At 46.1% G+C, this 19,537-nt stretch overlaps 1 protein-coding gene across 5 annotated transcripts in view; it reads left to right on the forward strand.

Annotated features, from left to right (window-relative positions):
• Positions 1 to 19,537, forward strand: part of ARAP1 (ArfGAP with RhoGAP domain, ankyrin repeat and PH domain 1) — a 534,432-nt gene that overhangs the window by 202,975 nt on the left and 311,920 nt on the right. For 4 of the 5 annotated variants that reach the window (XM_073661183.1, XM_073661187.1, XM_073661184.1 and 1 more), the window contains exons 6-11: positions 7,657 to 7,824; positions 13,558 to 13,627; positions 13,878 to 13,998; positions 14,085 to 14,269; positions 16,290 to 16,396; positions 16,567 to 16,766. In XM_073661183.1, the coding sequence (XP_073517284.1) occupies positions 7,657 to 7,824; positions 13,558 to 13,627; positions 13,878 to 13,998; positions 14,085 to 14,269; positions 16,290 to 16,396; positions 16,567 to 16,766 (851 nt within the window). The remainder of the gene's footprint in view (positions 1 to 7,656; positions 7,825 to 13,557; positions 13,628 to 13,877; positions 13,999 to 14,084; positions 14,270 to 16,289; positions 16,397 to 16,566; positions 16,767 to 19,537) is intronic. The other variant, XM_073661186.1, reaches the window with a different exon arrangement.

The raw sequence follows: 19,537 nt of genomic DNA on the forward strand, positions 1-19,537 counted from the left end.
GGTGCCGGTGTATACAATGTATCCGGGTGTATATAGAGAAGACGGGGGTGAGTACGATGGTGCCTGTGTATACAATGTATCCGGGTGTATATAGAGGAGAAGGGGTGAGTACGATGGTGCCTGTGTATACAATGTATCCGGGTGTATATAGAGGAGACGGCGGTGAGTACGATGGTGCCGGTGTATGCAATGTAACCCGGTGTATGTAGAGGGGACGGGGGTGAGTACAATTGTGCCGGTGTATACAATGTATCCGGGTGTACACTACCGTTCAAAAGTTTGGGGTCATTTAGAAATTTCATTATTTTTGAAAGAAAAGCACATTTTTTTTCAATGAAGCTAACATTAAATTAATCAGAAATCCACTCTATACATTGTTAATGTGGTAAATGACTATTCTAGCTGCAGACATCTTGTTTTTCTTGCAATATCTACATAGGTGTATTGAGACCCATTTCCAACAACCACCACTCCAGTGTTTTAAATGTACATTGTGTTTGCTAACTGTGTAAGAAGCTAATGGATGTTTAGATAACCCTAGAAAACCCTTGCACAAGTATGTTAGCCCAGCTGAAAACGGTTTGGCTGATTTGAGAAGCTATAACATTGACCTTCCTTTGAGCTAGTTGAGAATCTGGAGCATTACATTTGTTTGTTCTATGAAACTCTCAAAATGGCCAGAAAAAGAGAAAATGTGAAACTCGACAGTCTATTCGTGTTCTTAGAAATGAAGGCTATTCCATGCGAGAATTTACCAAGAAACTGCAGATTTCCTCCAACGGTGTGTACTACTCCCTTCAGAGGAGAGCACAAACAGGCTCTAACCAGAGAGGAAAGAGAAGTGGGCGCCCCGCTGCACAACTGAGCAGCAAGACAAGGACATTAGAGTCTCTAGTGTGAGAAATCGATGCCTCACAGCTCCTCAACTGGCGGCTTCATTACATAGCACACGCAAAACACCAGTGTCAATGTCTACAGTGAAGAGGCGACTCCGGGATGCTGGCCTTCAGGGCAAAGGGGCAAAGAAAAAGCCATATCTGAGAATGCCTAATAAAAGGAAAAGATTAATGTGGGAAAAAGAACACAGACATTGGACAGAGGAAGATTGGAAAAAGTTTTATGGACAGACGAATCAACGTTTGAAGTGTTTGGATCACACAGAAGAACATTTGTGAGACTCAGAACAACTGAAAAGATGCTGGAAGAGTGCCTGACGCCATCTGTCAAGCATGGTGGAGGTAATGTGATGGTCTTAGGTTGCTTTGGTGCGGGTAAAGTGAGAGATTTGTACAAGATAAATGGGATTTTGAATAAGGAAGGCCATCACCCCATTTTGCAACGCCATGCCATACCCTGTGGACAGCGCTTGATTGGAGCCAATTTCATCCTACAACAGGACAATGACCCAAAGCACACCTCCAAATTATACATGAACTATAGGGAAGAAGCAGGCGGCTGGTATTCTATCTGTAATGGAGGGGCCAGCGCCGTCACCAGATCTCAACCCCATTGAGCTGTTGTGGGAGCAGCTTGACCGTATGGTGCAAAAAGGGCCCATCAAGCCAATCCAACTTGTGGAGGGGCTTCAGGAAGCATGGGGGGAAATGTCTCAAGAAACCTCAGCAAATTAACAGCTAGAAAGGTCTGCAATGCTGGAACTGCTGCAAAGGAGCATTCTGTGACCAAAGCAAAGTGTGAAGGAGAAAATTATTCCTTCTAATAAAAATCATTATTTCTAACCTTCTCAATGTCTGGACGATACTTTCTAATCATTTTACAACTCATTTGATAAATAAAAGTATCATGGAAAACACAAAATTATCTGGGTGACCCCAAACTCTTGAACGGTAGTGTATATAGAGGAGACGGGAGTGAGTACGATGGTGCTAGTGTATACAATGTATCAAGGTGTATACAGAGGAGATGGTGCCCCTAACTGTATTAATGTCTTTATCCTGACCCTCCATCACTGCTCTTCCTGTACTGTAATAAGATGTGATATCACCTCTCCTCTTATATCTCCTGTACTGTAATAAGATGTGATATCACCGCTCCTCTTATAGCTCCTGTACTGTAATAAGATGTGATATCACCGCTCCTCTTATATCTCCTGTACTGTAATAAGATGTGATATCACCGCTCCTCTTATAGCTCCTGTACTGTAATAAGATGTGATATCACCGCTCCTCTTATATCTCCTGTACTGTAATAAGATGTGATATCACCGCTCCTCTTATATCTCCTGTACTGTAATAAGATGTGATATCACCGCTCCTCTTATATCACCCTGTACTGTAATAAGATTATTATTATTATTATTTATTATTATAGCACCATTTATTCCATGGCGCTTTACATGTGAAAAAGGGGGTATAATACAAGAACAATTTCAATAATCTTGAACACAATGTGACAGCGACTGGTACAGGCGGAGCGAGGACCCTGCCCGCGAGGGCTCACAGTCTATAAGGGATGGGTGAGGATACAGTAGGTGAGGGTAGAGCTGGTCGTGCAGCGGTATGGTGGAGCGAGGACCCTGCCCGCGAGGGCTCACAATCTACGAGGGATGGGTGAGGATACAGTAGGTGAGGGTAGAGCTGGTCATGCTGTGGTATGGTGGAGCGGTGGTTACTGCAGGTTGTAAGCTTGTCGGAAGAGGTGGGTCTTCAGGTTCCTTTTGAAGGTTTCCACGGTAGGCGAGAGTCTGATGTGTTGGGGTAGAGAGTTCCAGAGTAGGGCGGAAGCACGGGAGAAATCTTGTATACGGTTGTGGGAGGAGGAGATAAGAGGGGAGTAGAGCAGGAGATCTTGTGAGGATCGGAGGTTGCGTGCAGGTATGTAACGGGAGACTAGGTCGGAGATATATGGAGGAGACAGGTTGTGAATGGCTTTGTATGTCATGGTTAGGGTTTTGAACTGGAGTCTCTGAGCAATGGGGAGCCAGTGAAGAGATTGACAGAGAGGAGAGGCCGGGGAATAGCGGGGGGACAGGTTGATTAGTCGAGCAGCAGAGTTTATGATAGATTGGAGGGGTGCGAGAGTGTTAGAGGGGAGGCCACAGAGCAGGAGGTTGCAGTAGTCAAGGCGGGAGATGATGAGGGCGTGCACTAGTGTTTTTGCAGATTCATGGTTTAGGACTGTGCGGATCCGGGAGATATTTTTAGTTGGAGTCGGCAGGAAGTGGAAAGGGCTTGGATATGTGGTTTGAAGGAGAGTTCCGAGTCCAGGGTTACCCCGAGGCAGCGAGCTCGAGGGACTGGGGAGAGTGGGCAGCCATTGACTATGATGGATAGGTCAGTTGGGAGGGTTGAATGAGATGGCGGAAAGATGATGAATTCTGTTTTGTCCATGTTAAGTTTTAGAAATCTAGCAGAGAAGAAGGATGAAATAGCAGACAGACATTGTGGGATTTTGGTTAATACGGAGGTGATATCGGGTCCAGAGAGGTAGATCTGTGTGTCATCAGCATAGAGGTGATAATGAAAGCCATGAGACTTTATGAGCTGTCCCAGGCCTAAGGTGTAGATGGAGAAGAGCAGGGGTCCTAGAACTGAACCTTGGGGGACACCGACAGATAGGGGGCGAGATGAGGAGGTGGTCTGTGAGTGGGAGACACTGAATGTCCGGTCTGTTAGGTATGAGGAGATCCAGGATAGGGCCAAGTCTGTGATGCCGAGAGATGAGAGAGTCTGTAGTAAGAGGGAATGGTCCACTGTGTCAAAGGCAGATGACAGGTCTAGGAGGAGGAGGAGGGAGGAGGAGGACAGGTCCAGGAGGAGGAGGACAGAGTAGTGTCGCTTAGATTTGGCGGTTAGTAGGTCGTTTGTGACTTTAGTCAGTGCAGTTTCAGTAGAATGGTGCGGTCGGAAACCAGATTGTAGGCGGTCAAAGAGGGAGCAGGAGGAGAGGTGGGAGGACAGTTCAGAATGGACATGTTGTTCCAGTAGTTTTGAGGCATAGGGGAGAAGTGATATGGGGCGATAGCTAGACACAGAGGATGGGTCAAGGGAGGGCTTTTTGAGGATGGGTGTGATTGAGGCATGTTTGAAACATGAGGGGAAGACACCAGTTGTTAGTGACAGGTTGAAGAGGTGGGCTAGGGCTGGGATGAAGATAGTGGTAAGGTTTGGGATGAGGTGGGACGGGATTGGGTCAAGTTTACAGGTGGTGAGGTGTGATTTGGAGAGTAAGGAGGAAAGTTGATCTTCAGAAATGGTGGAGAATGTAGTTTTGGAGGAGGAGGGTTGAGTAGGTGTGGGGAGGGGCTGTGGGGGCTTTAGGCAAAAGCTTTGTCTGATGGTGTCAATCTTCTGCTTGAAGAATGAGGCAAAGTCTTCGGCTGAAATAAGAGGAGAGGGAGGAGGCACTGGGGGACTGAGGAGAGAATTGAAGGTGTTGAATAGTTGTTTGGGGTTGTGGGACAGGGAGGATATGAGAGATGTGAAGTATGTTTGTTTTGCTGCAGTGAGTGTGGACTTGAAGGTAGTGAGGGACTGTTTGAATGCGATGAAGTGCTCATGGGAGTGGGACCTTTTCCATCTACGTTCAGCAGCCCTGGAGGCCCGTCGCAGTTCTTTAGTTAGGCTGGTGTGCCAGGGTTGTCTGTTGATTGTGCGAGTCTTGGTATGCATGAGGGGGGCGACCGAATCGAGAGCTGCAGCTGTTGTGGTGTTGTATAAAGTGGCAGCAGCATCTGCATCGTGTAAGGAACTAATGTCTGTAAGAGGGAGGAGGGATTCAGAGAGAGAGTGTAGGTCAAGGTGTTTGAGATTTCTACGAGGGTATTCAAGTTTGTGGAGTGGGGATTGTTGCCCCGGGGAGGAGAGAGAAGAGAATGTGAGTAGGTTGTGGTCAGAGAGAGGGAGAGGTGAGTTAGAGAGGTTAGATAGGGAACAGAGGCGGGTGAAGATGAGGTCCAGTGTGTGGCCGTCTTTGTGGGTGGGTGTGGAAGACCACTGGGTAAGACCAAAGGAGGAAGTGAGGGATAGAAGCTTAGAGGCAGCTGAGAGGGAAGTATCAATGGGGATGTTAAAGTCGCCCATGAGGATAGTGGGGATGTCAACAGAGAGGAAATGAAGTAGCCAGGTGGTGAAGTGGTCAAAGAAAGTGGTGGCTGATCCTGGGGGGCGGTAGATGACAGCCAGTTGGAGGTTGGAGGGGGAGTAGATGCGCACACAGTGCACTTCAAAAGACGGGAGAGTAATTGCGGGCGGCAGTGGGATCTGGGTGAAGGAGCAGTTTTCTGAGAGGAGGAAACCTATTCCTCCACCGTGCTTGCCGTTGGGGCGGGGGGTATGGGAGAGGTGGAATCCGCCATACGAAAGTGCAGCAGGAGAGGTTGTGTCGGAGGGGGTGAGCCAGGTTTCAGTGATTCCGAGGAAGGAAAGCTTGTTAGTGATGAAGAGATCGTGAATGTAGGAAAGTTTATTGCAGACAGAGCGAGCGTTCCATAGAGCTCCTGTTAGTGGAACTGGGGAAGCGGGGGCTGGGCGGATGGGTGTAAGGTTAGAAGGGTTACGAGAGTTTGGGATAGATCGGGGGTAGGAGGTGGAAGTGAATGTAGGGATGTGGTGAGGAGGGCCAGGATTTGGAGAGATGTCGCCGGCAGTAAGGAGGAGCAGAGAAAGCGTTATTAGGTGGGAGCAGGAGAGGGCATGAGGTGGCTGTCTGTGTTTGGAGACAAAGGATTGTATGTTGTGGAATAGCTCTGAGGAAGAGGTGAGATGGGTGGGGAGAATGGAGGGAGAGATGAAGAGTTCCTTTCCAGGTGTAGGGATTAGGGGTGGTTGAAAGAAGTGAAGGATTAAGGGGGTGAGAGTGAAAACAAAAACAAACATTGTTTACTGTGACTTAGTATCCAGGTACCTTCAGTTCACTTCAGGTTCAATTCAGGATTAATTCAAATTTCAGACACTTCAGCTCATGGACACTTAAACTGAGGGACACAGACTTCAGTCTGACACAGACTCCTAGTTCTCAATATATGGCCTACAGCAGGGTTCCCCAACTCCAGTCCTCAAGGCCCACCAACAGGTCATGTTTTTAGGATTTCCTTAGTATTACACAGGTGATAATTGCATCACCTGCACAGGCAATAATTCCATCACCTGTGCAATACTAAGGAAATCCTGAAAACATGACCTGTTGGTGGGCCTTGAGGACTGGAGTTGGGGAACCCTGGCCTACAGAATGCATTCAGCTGTGAACCAGAGGGGAGTGGTCTGTGCTCATCTTGATCAGCTGATTAAGGCTGAACCAGATGTAGGATACTCAAAGGTTCAGTAAACAGGGTCATAAATGAAAGTGGGGGGTGGGTAGTGTAACTTGGGTCACGTACCATTAGTATATAGTAGGAGCAGAGAGATATAGGGAAGGCTGCATGGAAATCAGGATGGAAAAGTTGGGTCACGTACCATTAGTATGTGATATCACCTCTCCTCTTATATCTCCTGTACTGTAATAAGATGTGATATCACCGCTCCTCTTATATCTCCTGTACTGTAATAAGATGTGATATCACCGCTCCTCTTATATCTTCTGTACTGTAATAACGTGACTGATATCGGTCGCTCCTAATTATGGGGGTTACTGCCCCTTTAAGTCAGTGTTGTTTGTTTATGATTTGCATTGTAACATTTGTTGCTTATTTTGCATTTTTGACTTGTTTGTTGTTCTTCTTAAAGGGAAGGTTCAACTGAAGATTATCAGCAATCTGCCCCCTGGTGGTGGGGATGGGGGTCTAATATATTGGAGCATCACAGTCTGCAGAGGTCACAATCACTTTTCTGCAGCTTTACTCCACAGACCCAGAGTTTTTAGTAACTTTTTAACTTCCGGTATAAATTACCTGGAGAGCGCGGGTGTACGGGGACGTGTGGGGACGTGCGGGGACCGCAGCTCCAGGTTTTGGGTCTTTTCGGGATTAACCCCTCAATGTCCCCACATCTCCCTCCTATAGGGAATCGTACATTTACTGGGCCCTACAGTTATAGACAGAAAGCCTCAGGCTGGTCCCATCCTTACACCCCAGGGATGATGTGATGTTATACAGGGTCCACCCTCTCCACGGGGCAGGGGGTGCGAGGTGCAGACCACCACCAGGAGAGGGCCCTATTTACACTGTTAATTTGGGGGTCGCTGCTTTACATCCTTTTGTGGCTTTTCCATTCGTATGTGAATAGGTGTAAGATTAAGTGAATAATTGTTTTTTTTCGAGATCTCTGCTTGCTGTCAGTGAATGAGATAAATCAGTTTTAATACTTCTCAGAGCTGCTGATATTAATGGAAAGCTGTAGGAGGACATCTCTACCTCCTCTCAGGTCGACTCTCTACCCCAATGTACTCTACAGTAAACATGTCGGGGGTCAGGGTTGCTGCTGGTAGAATCCTGGCCCCCGTTATAGATAGTGTTAGAGGAAAGCCCCCCCATCATAATCAGCTGGTGCTGTAGTATAAGGTGGGGTCGCATTATATAACATCAGTGATGTCTTCACCAGGGGACAAGGCTGACGACCTCTCACCAGGGGACAAGGCTGACAACCTCCCACATCTGATATACAGGCTAGTTGTCAGTAGGTTGCCCATATTTTGGAGAATGTCCCCTTGCTGTGAGTTTTTGCCTGTCACTGGTTATTTATGGCGGTCTTTGTTTTGCAGCAGCACGCAAAGTGATGGCGGCCTGAGCACAAGCAATTCTGGCAGCTCTCTGTCCTTGGGCCTCCCCAGCTCACAGAGAAGAAGCAGGAACATGGATGATGGGGAATCATCTCCACAGCAGACCCCGATCATCAAAGCCGGGTGGCTGGACAAGAACCCTCCGCAGGGGTGAGTGAGCGCTCAAGTTTCACTGCGGATTTAACCCTTAGCACTGCATCGGGTGACATCCGAGCTAAATTTCTGTAGATTTCTTGTGGATTTTTGGTGCAAAAAGTATTCAGCACGTGGACCCACTATTATAGTGACAAACCCATCAGCTGTGATAATAGGACCCTGGTTCTGAACAAGCAGGGGCTGCGGCTTGGCAGCAGAGCTCACATCTGAGTGTCATTTATCGTCCTCCTGACAGTATTGTGTTCACATTTCATGGGAGCGTGTAGATTTTGTCTGTATCTTCGCCCTCACATCTGCACACCTCCTCCTCCTTCCTTGGTTTAGGTCTGAGATTCTTCTTCACGCTGGGGATTTCTGTCTGATCACCACACCCAACATCTTCCACCGAGCAAGAGATGCCGCAGCTGCGCTCCGATAAATGGGCCAGCGACCAGCACATTTGTCTTTTATTATCGAAAGATCCGTGCTTCAGCATTTCTTCTCTTATTTCATATACACTAGAAATCCGATAAATAAAAAAACGTACGCAGGACTTTAGTGAGGTGCCAGATTGCTTCGCCCACTGCTTGGCATTTAGGCATTGCTTCACCTGATTTTCATTGTTGGATGGGGAACGTGTCCAATGACTTTTTTTGGGTTGTGACAGGTGCAGCATCACACTGTCCTGTGCTAAGTGTAGATCCTTCCTATCCTTGTACAACCCTAATTCCAAACAAAAACTGCCCACTGAATAAAATAGGGGCAATTAATGAGACAGGGATAATAACGGAGAGTCACTGAGAGGACTGTGTGTGGAGACTGGGATAATGCAGGAGAGTCACTGAGAGGACTGTGTGCGGAGAGTGGGATAATGCAGGAGAGTCACTGAGAGGACTGTGTGCGGAGACTGGGATAATGCAGGAGAGTCACTGAGAAGACTGTGTGCGGAGACTGGGATAATGCAGGAAAGTCACTGAGAGGACTGTGTGCGGAGACTGGGATAATGCAGGAGAGTCACTGAGAGTACCGTGTGCGGAGCCTGAGATAATGTAGTAGAGTCACTGAGAGGACTGTGTGCGGAGACTGGGATAATGCAGGAGAGTCACTGAGAGGACTGTATGCGGAGACTGGGATAATGCAGGAGAGTCACTGAGAGGACTGTGTGCGGAGACTGGGATAATGCAGTAGAGTCACTGAGAGGACCGTGTGCGGAGACTGGGATAATACAGGAGAGTCACTGAGAGTACCGTGTGCGGAGCCTGAGATAATGCAGGAGAGTCACTGAGAGGACTGTGTGCGGAGACTGGGATAATGCAGGAGAGTCACTGAGAGGACTGTGTGCGGAGACTGGGATAATGCAGGAAAGTCACTGAGAGGACTGTGTGTGGAGACTGGGATAATGCAGTAGAGTCATCTAGAGGACTGTGTGCGGAGTGTGGGATAATGCAGGAGAGTCACTGAGAGGACTGTGTATGGAGACTGGGATAATTTAGGACAGTCACTGAGAAGACTGTGTGCGGAGACTGGGATAATGCAGGAGAGTCACTGAGAAGACTGTGTGTGGAGACTGGGATAATGCAGGAGAGTCACTGAGAGGACAGTGTACAGAGTGTGGGATAATGTAGGAGAGTCACTGAGAGGACTGTGTGCGGAGACTGGGATAATGCAGGAGGGTCACTGAGAGGACTGTGTGCGGAGACTGGGATAATGCAGGAGAGTCACTGAGAAGACTATGTGCGGAGACTGGGATAATGCAGGAAAGTCACTGAGAGGACTGTGTGCGGAGACTGGGATAATGCAGGAGTCACTGAGAGGACTGTGCGGAGACTGGGATAATGCAGGAGAGTCACTGAGAGGACTGTGCGGAGACTGGGATAATGCAGGAGAGTCACTGAGAGGACTGTGTGCGGAGACTGGGATAATGCAGGAGAGTCACTGAGAGGACTGTGTGCGGAGACTGGGATAATGCAGGAGAGTCACTGAGAGGACTGTGTGCGGAGACTGGGATAATGCAGGAGAGTCACTGAGAGGACTGTGTGCGGAGACTGGGATAATGCAGGAGAGTCACTGAGAGGACCGTGTGCGGAGACTGGGATAATGCAGGAAAGTCACTGAGAGGACTGTGTGCGGAGACCGGGATAATGCAGGAAAGTCACTGAGAGGACTGTGTGCGGAGACTGGGATAATGCAGGAGAGTCACTGAGAGGACTGTGTGCGGAGACTGGGATAATGCAGGAGAGTCACTGAGAGGACCTTGTGCAGAGACTGGGATAATGCAGGAGAGTCACTGAGAGGACTGTGTGCGGAGACTGGGATAATGCAGGAGAGTCACTGAGAGGACTGTGTGTGAAGACTGGGATAATGCAGGAGAGTCACTGAGAGGACTGTGTGCGGAGACTGGGATAATGCAGGAGAGTCACTGAGAGGACTGTGTGTGCGGAGACTGGGATAATGTAGGAGAGTCACTGAGAAGACTGTGTGCGGAGACTGGGATAATGCAAGAGAGTCACTGAGAGGACTGTGTGCGGAGACTGGGATAATGCAGTAGAGTCACTGAGAGGACTGTGTGCGGAGACTGGGATAATGCAGTAGAGTCACTGAGAGGACTGTGTGCGGAGACTGGGATAATGCAGGAGAGTCACTGAGAGGACTGTGTGCGGAGACTGGGATAATGTAGGAGAGTCACTGAGAGGACTGTGTGTGCGGAGACTGGGATAATGCAGGAGAGTCACTGAGAAGACTGTGTGCGGAGACTGGGATAATGCAAGAGAGTCACTGAGAGGACTGTGTGCGGAGACTGGGATAATGCAGGAGAGTCACTGAGAGGACTGTGTGTGGAGACTGGGATAATGCAGTAGAGTCACTGAGAGGACTGTGTGCGGAGACTGGGATAATGCAGTAGAGTCACTGAGAGGACTGTGTGCGGAGACTGAGATAATGCAGGAGAGTCACTGAGAGGACTGTGTGCGGAGACTGGGATAATGTAGGAGAGTCACTGAGAGGACTGTGTGCGGAGACTGGGATAATGCAGGAGAGTCACTGAGAGGACTGTGTGCGGAGACTGGGATAATGCAGGAGAGTCACTGAGAAGACTGTGTGCGGAGACTGGGATAATGCAGGAGAGTCACTGAGAGGACTGTGTGCGGAGACTGGGATAATGCAAGAGAGTCACTGAGAGGACTGTGTGCGGAGACTGGGATAATGCAGGAGAGTCACTGAGAAGACTGTGTGCGGAGACTGGGATAATGCAGGAAAGTCACTGAGAGGACTGTGTGCGGAGACTGGGATAATGCAGGAGAGTCACTGAGAGTACCGTGTGCGGAGCCTGAGATAATGCAGTAGAGTCACTGAGAGGACTGTGTGCGGAGACTGGGATAATGCAGGAGAGTCACTGAGAGGACTGTATGCGGAGACTGGGATAATGCAGGAGAGTCACTGAGAGGACTGTGTGCGGAGACTGGGATAATGCAGTAGAGTCACTGAGAGGACCGTGTGCGGAGACTGGGATAATACAGGAGAGTCACTGAGAGTACCGTGTGCGGAGCCTGAGATAATGCAGGAGAGTCACTGAGAGGACTGTGTGCGGAGACTGGGATAATGCAGGAGAGTCACTGAGAGGACTGTGTGCGGAGACTGGGATAATGCAGGAAAGTCACTGAGAGGACTGTGTGTGGAGACTGGGATAATGCAGTAGAGTCATCTAGAGGACTGTGTGCGGAGTGTGGGATAATGCAGGAGAGTCACTGAGAGGACTGTGTATGGAGACTGGGATAATTTAGGACAGTCACTGAGAAGACTGTGTGCGGAGACTGGGATAATGCAGGAGAGTCACTGAGAAGACTGTGTGTGGAGACTGGGATAATGCAGGAGAGTCACTGAGAGGACAGTGTACAGAGTGTGGGATAATGTAGGAGAGTCACTGAGAGGACTGTGTGCGGAGACTGGGATAATGCAGGAGGGTCACTGAGAGGACTGTGTGCGGAGACTGGGATAATGCAGGAGAGTCACTGAGAAGACTGTGTGCGGAGACTGGGATAATGCAGGAAAGTCACTGAGAGGACTGTGTGCGGAGACTGGGATAATGCAGGAGTCACTGAGAGGACTGTGCGGAGACTGGGATAATGCAGGAGAGTCACTGAGAGGACTGTGTGCGGAGACTGGGATAATGCAGGAGAGTCACTGAGAGGACTGTGTGCGGAGACTGGGATAATGCAGGAGAGTCACTGAGAGGACTGTGTGCGGAGACTGGGATAATGCAGGAGAGTCACTGAGAGGACTGTGTGCGGAGACTGGGATAATGCAGGAGAGTCACTGAGAGGACTGTGTGCGGAGACTGGGATAATGCAGGAGAGTCACTGAGAGGACCGTGTGCGGAGACTGGGATAATGCAGGAAAGTCACTGAGAGGACTGTGTGCGGAGACCGGGATAATGCAGGAAAGTCACTGAGAGGACTGTGTGCGGAGACTGGGATAATGCAGGAGAGTCACTGAGAGGACTGTGTGCGGAGACTGGGATAATGCAGGAGAGTCACTGAGAGGACCTTGTGCAGAGACTGGGATAATGCAGGAGAGTCACTGAGAGGACTGTGTGCGGAGACTGGGATAATGCAGGAGAGTCACTGAGAGGACTGTGTGTGAAGACTGGGATAATGCAGGAGAGTCACTGAGAGGACTGTGTGCGGAGACTGGAATAATGCAGGAGAGTCACTGAGAGGACTGTGTGTGCGGAGACTGGGATAATGTAGGAGAGTCACTGAGAAGACTGTGTGCGGAGACTGGGATAATGCAAGAGAGTCACTGAGAGGACTGTGTGCGGAGACTGGGATAATGCAGTAGAGTCACTGAGAGGACTGTGTGCGGAGACTGGGATAATGCAGTAGAGTCACTGAGAGGACTGTGTGCGGAGACTGGGATAATGCAGGAGAGTCACTGAGAGGACTGTGTGCGGAGACTGGGATAATGTAGGAGAGTCACTGAGAGGACTGTGTGTGCGGAGACTGGGATAATGCAGGAGAGTCACTGAGAAGACTGTGTGCGGAGACTGGGATAATGCAAGAGAGTCACTGAGAGGACTGTGTGCGGAGACTGGGATAATGCAGGAGAGTCACTGAGAGGACTGTGTGTGGAGACTGGGATAATGCAGTAGAGTCACTGAGAGGACTGTGTGCGGAGACTGGGATAATGCAGTAGAGTCACTGAGAGGACTGTGTGCGGAGACTGGGATAATGCAGGAGAGTCACTGAGAGGACTGTGTGCGGAGACTGGGATAATGTAGGAGAGTCACTGAGAGGACTGTGTGCGGAGACTGGGATAATGCAGGAGAGTCACTGAGAGGACTGTGTGCGGAGACTGGGATAATGCAGGAGAGTCACTGAGAGGACTGTGTGCGGAGACTGGGATAATGCAGGAGAGTCACTGAGAGGACTGTGTGCGGAGACTGGGATAATGCAGTAGAGTCACTGAGAGGACTGTGTGCGGAGACTGGGATAATGCAGGAGAGTCACTGAGAGGACTGTGTGCGGAGACTGGGATAATGTAGGAGAGTCACTGAGAGGACTGTGTGCGGAGACTGGGATAATGCAGGAGAGTCACTGAGAGGACTGTGTGCGGAGACTGGGATAATGCAGGAGAGTCACTGAGAGGACTGTGTGCGGAGACTGGGATAATGCAGGAGAGTCACTGAAAGGCATGTTTGCATTTTGCCGGTTAATTATCCTCTTGACATGTCCTTTGTTTCGTTTCTTGAAGGTCGTACATTTTCCAGAGGCGATGGGTGAGGCTGGATGCAGAGTATCTTCGTTACTTTGACAACGACAAGGTACTGCCCAGATTTGTAGTGTTCAGGCTTCTCGTCTTGGTTCAGACCTTGCCCATTTTTGGTCCTTTAGTAAACTTAATGGTTAAAGTGGTATTCCTGACATGTAAAGTGATTACTTATCGCGAGGATATTGCATCACTTTTTGGTCGATAGGGGTCCGACCTTATGTGTATCCACCGATACAAGGGATACAGTACCAGTAAATATGAGGTAGTGTTGAAACATTTTGTTCTCTTTTTTTTTTTTTTAGGATATGTACTCAAAGCGACTCATTAAGATGAGCTGCATAACCAAGGTGGCTTCCTCAGGAGACCAGAAGTTTGAAGTCACAACGTCAAACCGGAACTTTGTGTTTCGAGCGGAGAGTGATGGTGAGTAGACACATCCGGCCGAGAGTAGAGGCCTCACTGCATGGCCACACCTCACTGCTCTCTACTAATTAATTTATCATGGACAGCCGAAAGAAACGACTGGATAAAGTCGATCCAGCAGGTCCTGGAGGACAGGAGATACAGACCCTCCAGAGCTTCCTCACTTCCTGAGAACGTGGACAAGTGCGGACTCCTAGAAATGAAGGGTTGTAAGCCAAAGCTCTTCGTGGTGGTGGCCTCAGATAAAGTCTTCCTCTACAAGAACGGAGAGGTTAGTATTCATCACGGTGCCACTCAGTGCCCAGTTAAACAGTGCTCCAAAACCAGATACCTATAATGCTCAGCATAAAAGAGTACACCCCCTTTGAAAAGTAAAACTTTTTATCAATATCTCACTAAACACAAAAACAATTTCCAACATTTTGACAAGACTGGGCTTCAGAGAACATTTTTAACCCATAAATGACAAAAAAGGTTAAGAATATAACTCTCATTAGAAAATCTTTTCGTTTTACGCAAATTTGTTGATGCAAAAATGAGTACACCCCACATAAAAAAAAACTTCTACATCTAGTATTTTTTTTACGACATCCATGATTTATAAGGATGGCACCAAGTCTTCTAGGCCTGGAATGAAGAAGTTGAAGACATATTACAACACCGATCTTTCTCCATTGTTGAGAACGAGCTCTAGCACCTGGATGCCGGATGGAGAGTGGTGAAAACTTGTCTCTTCAGAGCTCCCCATAGGTGTCCGGTCGTCAGATCAGGATACCATTGGAGATTGAGTCACCGTCACCTGTTGTTCTTCAGAAATTCAGCAGTTGTGAGTTTTGTATCATTGTCCTGTGGGAGAAGTGCACGTCTACCGAGGGTCCGGAGTGATGGCGGCATCTTCTCTGTCACTATAGAGCAGCACATCTGTGACTTCATGAACCAATCAATTACATGTAGCCCCTGACATCAGCAGCTTCTATGCCCCCCGACACCAGCAGCTCAAGGTCCTCACATAAGGACGCGGCCACCACCATGTCTCACTGGAGGCTCCGTACATTCTTCTTTGTGCTCCTCAGCTCAGTTTTGCAGCCGTCAGTTCCACAAACCTTTCTCATGATCTCATCACTCCAGAGTACAGAGTCTCAATATCTCCATATTTCTTCCCTTGGGAACCTGCACATTGTAGGCGGTGTTTTTTATGCCTGGTCGTCTTTAGGAGTGGCTTCCTACCTAGATGACCCCCATGCTGCCAGTCCTCTGCAGTGTGCACCGGATTGTGCCCCCCGGTTCGGCTCTCTACTTCTTTAGGTAACTGCAGTGAACTTACATGTGGATTTTCTTCCTTCTCATCCGTAGACGATCCTCCTCCTCTTTTTGTGGTGACTCACATGGTCGCCCGGATGTCTCTGTGAGACGCTGTAATTCCATCTTTCTTACATTTTGTGTCACTTCTGCTCCAGTATCTGACTGATAAGTGAAACTCTGATCATCTTCTTGGAGACGTCACTTTTCTCGTGTGAAGAATCTATTTTCTTTCTCCGGTCTTGTGACATTTCTCTTCCATGTGGTGCCATTGCTGACAGCATGGAATGAGAAGGGGTTTTCTTTCTTAAGTATCGTCCATTAATAGTCGCCCGTCTGCTGGACACCATAATGAAGAATTAGACTGACCTGTGGGTGAATTCTTGTTAATTACAATTTTGTAGTCTAAAATTTAGCTTTGCTCCTGAGAATTTCATTTGGGGTGTACTCATTTTTGCAACATGGTTTTGAATGCTTTTGTTAGGAAAATTTTAATTTTTTTTTTGGGTGCGAAATAACAAATCTTGTTTTGAGGCAATGGCTGATATTTGTGGGAGTATTTTGTAGGATGGTGTCCCATAGATATGTTCTGGCATCTGTTGGGGGTGTACTCGTTTTTGACGATAATGTGCCACTAGGTGCCCAGATAAGTCATGTCCCCAATCATTGCTACTTTCTGCCACAATGGCCTTCTCTTTGATCACTGCTGATGAGTGCGCAGGCTGTGCAGCACTTTTGGCCGACTGGCATAACACCAGCTTGTGTAGGGAGATTTCGACCACGAGCGTAAGTGGCAGGGCTGCGTAGATCTCTGCCCAGGAATGGATGCGATGAGGCGTGCACCCCTGGGCATAACGCGCTCCGAGCCTCTGCCTTGCGGGGTGTATTGTTGTGTAACGTTAGATGACTGATACACTGCAGCTCCCTTAATGTCGCACAGCCGCGCTCTGCCTCTCCCTCTGCTCAGCGCTGATTCTTCTCATCATTTACAGGACTTTGTGTCCGGAGTTGGGGTCACCTCTATCGACATGAACCTCGGCAATGTAAAAGAGGTGGACAAGAGGAGCTTTGACCTGACGACACCTTACAAGGCGTTCAGGTGAGGAGACCACGATGGCGATCTCCCAGCAGGAGTTCTCTCTGCGCTTCCTGAAACTTTGGACCCTCAGATAAGAGAACTTCCTTTTAAGCAGCAGGTTTACCTCTGCGACATGTTCTCCTCTGGGGGCTTCACCTTCATCCTCTCCAATCCTTCTGTGGTGTCTCCAGTTTTATTGCAGATAATGAACAGGAAAGAAGCGAGTGGGTCGAAGCCATGAAGCAATCAGTCGCAGCCGCTCTCTCCAACTTTGAAGTAGCCCAGAAAATCTGGTCGGCGGAATCTAACACCCTGTGTGCTGACTGCAAGTGTCCGACACCCGACTGGGCCTCAGTCAACCTCTGTGTGGTCATCTGCAAAAAGTGCGCAGGTGAGGAACTGATACAAATTATATGCTCAGATCTATAGGGGCAGTATTATAGTAGTTATATTCTTGTATATAGGGGGCAGTATTATAGTAGTTATATTCTTGTACATAGGGGTCAGTATTATAGTAGTTATATTCTTGTACATAGGGGCAGTATTATAGTAGTTATATTCTTGTACATAGGGGGCAGTATTATAGTAGCTATATTCTTGTACATAGAAGCAGTATTAAAGTAGTTATATTCTTGTACATAGGGACAGTATTATAGTAGTTATATTCTTGTACACAGGGGCAGTATTATAGTAGTTATATTCTTGTACATAGGAGCAGTATTATAGTAGTCATATTCTTGTACATAGGAGCAGTATTATAGTAGTTATATTCTTGTACATAGGAGCAGTATTATAGTAGTTATATTCTTGTACATAGGAGCAGTATTATAGTAGTTATATTCTTGTACATAGGAGCAGTATTATAGTAGTTATATTCTTGTACATAGGAGCAGTATTATAGTAGATATATTCTTGTACATAGGGGGCAGTATTATAGTAGTTATATTCTTGTACATAGGAGCAGTATTATAGTAGTTATATTCTTGTACATAGGAGCAGTATTATAGTAGTTATATTCTTATATATAGGGGCAGTATTATAGTAGTTATATTCTTGTACACAGGGGCAGTATTATAGTAGTTATATTCTTATACATAGGGGGCAGTATTATAGTAGTTATATTCTTGTACATAGGAGCAGTATTATAGTAGTTATATTCCTGTACATAGGGGGCAGTATTATAGTAGTTATATTCTTGCACATAGGGGCAGGATTATAGTAGTTATATTCTTGTACATAGGAGCAGTATTATAGTAGTTATATTCCTGTACATAGGGGGCAGTATTATAGCAGTTATATTTTTGTACATAGGGGCAGTATTATAGTAGTTATATTCTTGTACACAGGGGCAGTATTATAGTAGTTATATTCTTGTACATAGGGGGCAGTATTATAGTAGTTATATTCTTGTACACAGGGGCAGTATTATAGTAGTTATATTCTTATACATAGGGGGCAGTATTATAGTAGTTATATTCTTATACATAGGGGGCAGTATTATAGTAATTATATTCTTGTACATAGGAGCAGTATTATAGTAGTTATATTCTTATATATAGGGGCAGTATTATAGTAGTTATATTCTTATACATAGGGGGCAGTATTATAGTAGTTATATTCTTATATATAGGGGCAGTATTATAGTAGTTATATTCTTGTACACAGGGGCAGTATTATAGTAGTTATATTCTTATACATAGGGGGCAGTATTATAGTAGTTATATTCTTATACATAGGGGGCAGTATTATAGTAGTTATATTCTTGTACACAGGGGCAGTATTATAGTAGTTATATTCTTATATATAGGGGCAGTATTATAGTAGTTATATTCTTGTACACAGGGGCAGTATTATAGTAGTTATATTCTTATACATAGGGGGCAGTATTATAGTAGTTATATTCTTATACATAGGGGGCAGTATTATAGTAGTTATATTCTTGTACATAGGAGCAGTATTATAGTAGTTATATTCTTATATATAGGAGCAGTATTATAGTAGTTATATTCTTGTACACAGGGGCAGTATTATAGTAGTTATATTCTTATACATAGGGGGCAGTATTATAGTAGTTATATTCTTGTACACAGGGGCAGTATTATAGTAGTTATATTCTTATATATAGGGGCAGTATTATAGTAGTTATATTCTTATACATAGGTGGCAGTATTATAGTAGTTATATTCTTATATATAGGGGCAGTATTATAGTAGTTATATTCTTGTACATAGGAGCAGTATTATAGTAGTTATATTCTTATATATAGGGGCAGTATTATAGTAGTTATATTCTTATACATAGGGGGCAGTATTATAGTAGTTATATTCTTGTACACAGGGGCAGTATTATAGTAGTTATATTCTTATATATAGGGGCAGTATTATAGTAGTTATATTCTTGTACACAGGGGCAGTATTATAGTAGTTATATTCTTATACATAGGGGGCAGTATTATAGTAGTTATATTCTTATACATAGGGGGCAGTATTATAGTAGTTATATTCTTGTACATAGGAGCAGTATTATAGTAGTTATATTCTTATATATAGGAGCAGTATTATAGTAGTTATATTCTTATACATAGGGGGCAGTATTATAGTAGTTATATTCTTATATATAGGGGCAGTATTATAGTAGTTATATTCTTGTACACAGGGGCAGTATTATAGTAGTTATATTCTTATACATAGGGGGCAGTATTATAGTAGTTATATTCTTATACATAGGGGGCAGTATTATAGTAGTTATATTCTTGTACACAGGGGCAGTATTATAGTAGTTATATTCTTATATATAGGGGCAGTATTATAGTAGTTATATTCTTGTACACAGGGGCAGTATTATAGTAGTTATATTCTTATACATAGGGGGCAGTATTATAGTAGTTATATTCTTATACATAGGGGGCAGTATTATAGTAGTTATATTCTTGTACATAGGAGCAGTATTATAGTAGTTATATTCTTATATATAGGAGCAGTATTATAGTAGTTATATTCTTGTACACAGGGGCAGTATTATAGTAGTTATATTCTTATACATAGGGGGCAGTATTATAGTAGTTATATTCTTGTACACAGGGGCAGTATTATAGTAGTTATATTCTTATATATAGGGGCAGTATTATAGTAGTTATATTCTTATACATAGGTGGCAGTATTA

This window comes from Phyllobates terribilis, unplaced genomic scaffold, assembly GCF_046119375.1.
Source record: "Phyllobates terribilis strain yellow unplaced genomic scaffold, ASM4611937v1 Scaffold_2__4_contigs__length_985480577, whole genome shotgun sequence".
In the NCBI taxonomy this organism is placed as follows: domain Eukaryota; kingdom Metazoa; phylum Chordata; class Amphibia; order Anura; family Dendrobatidae; genus Phyllobates; species Phyllobates terribilis.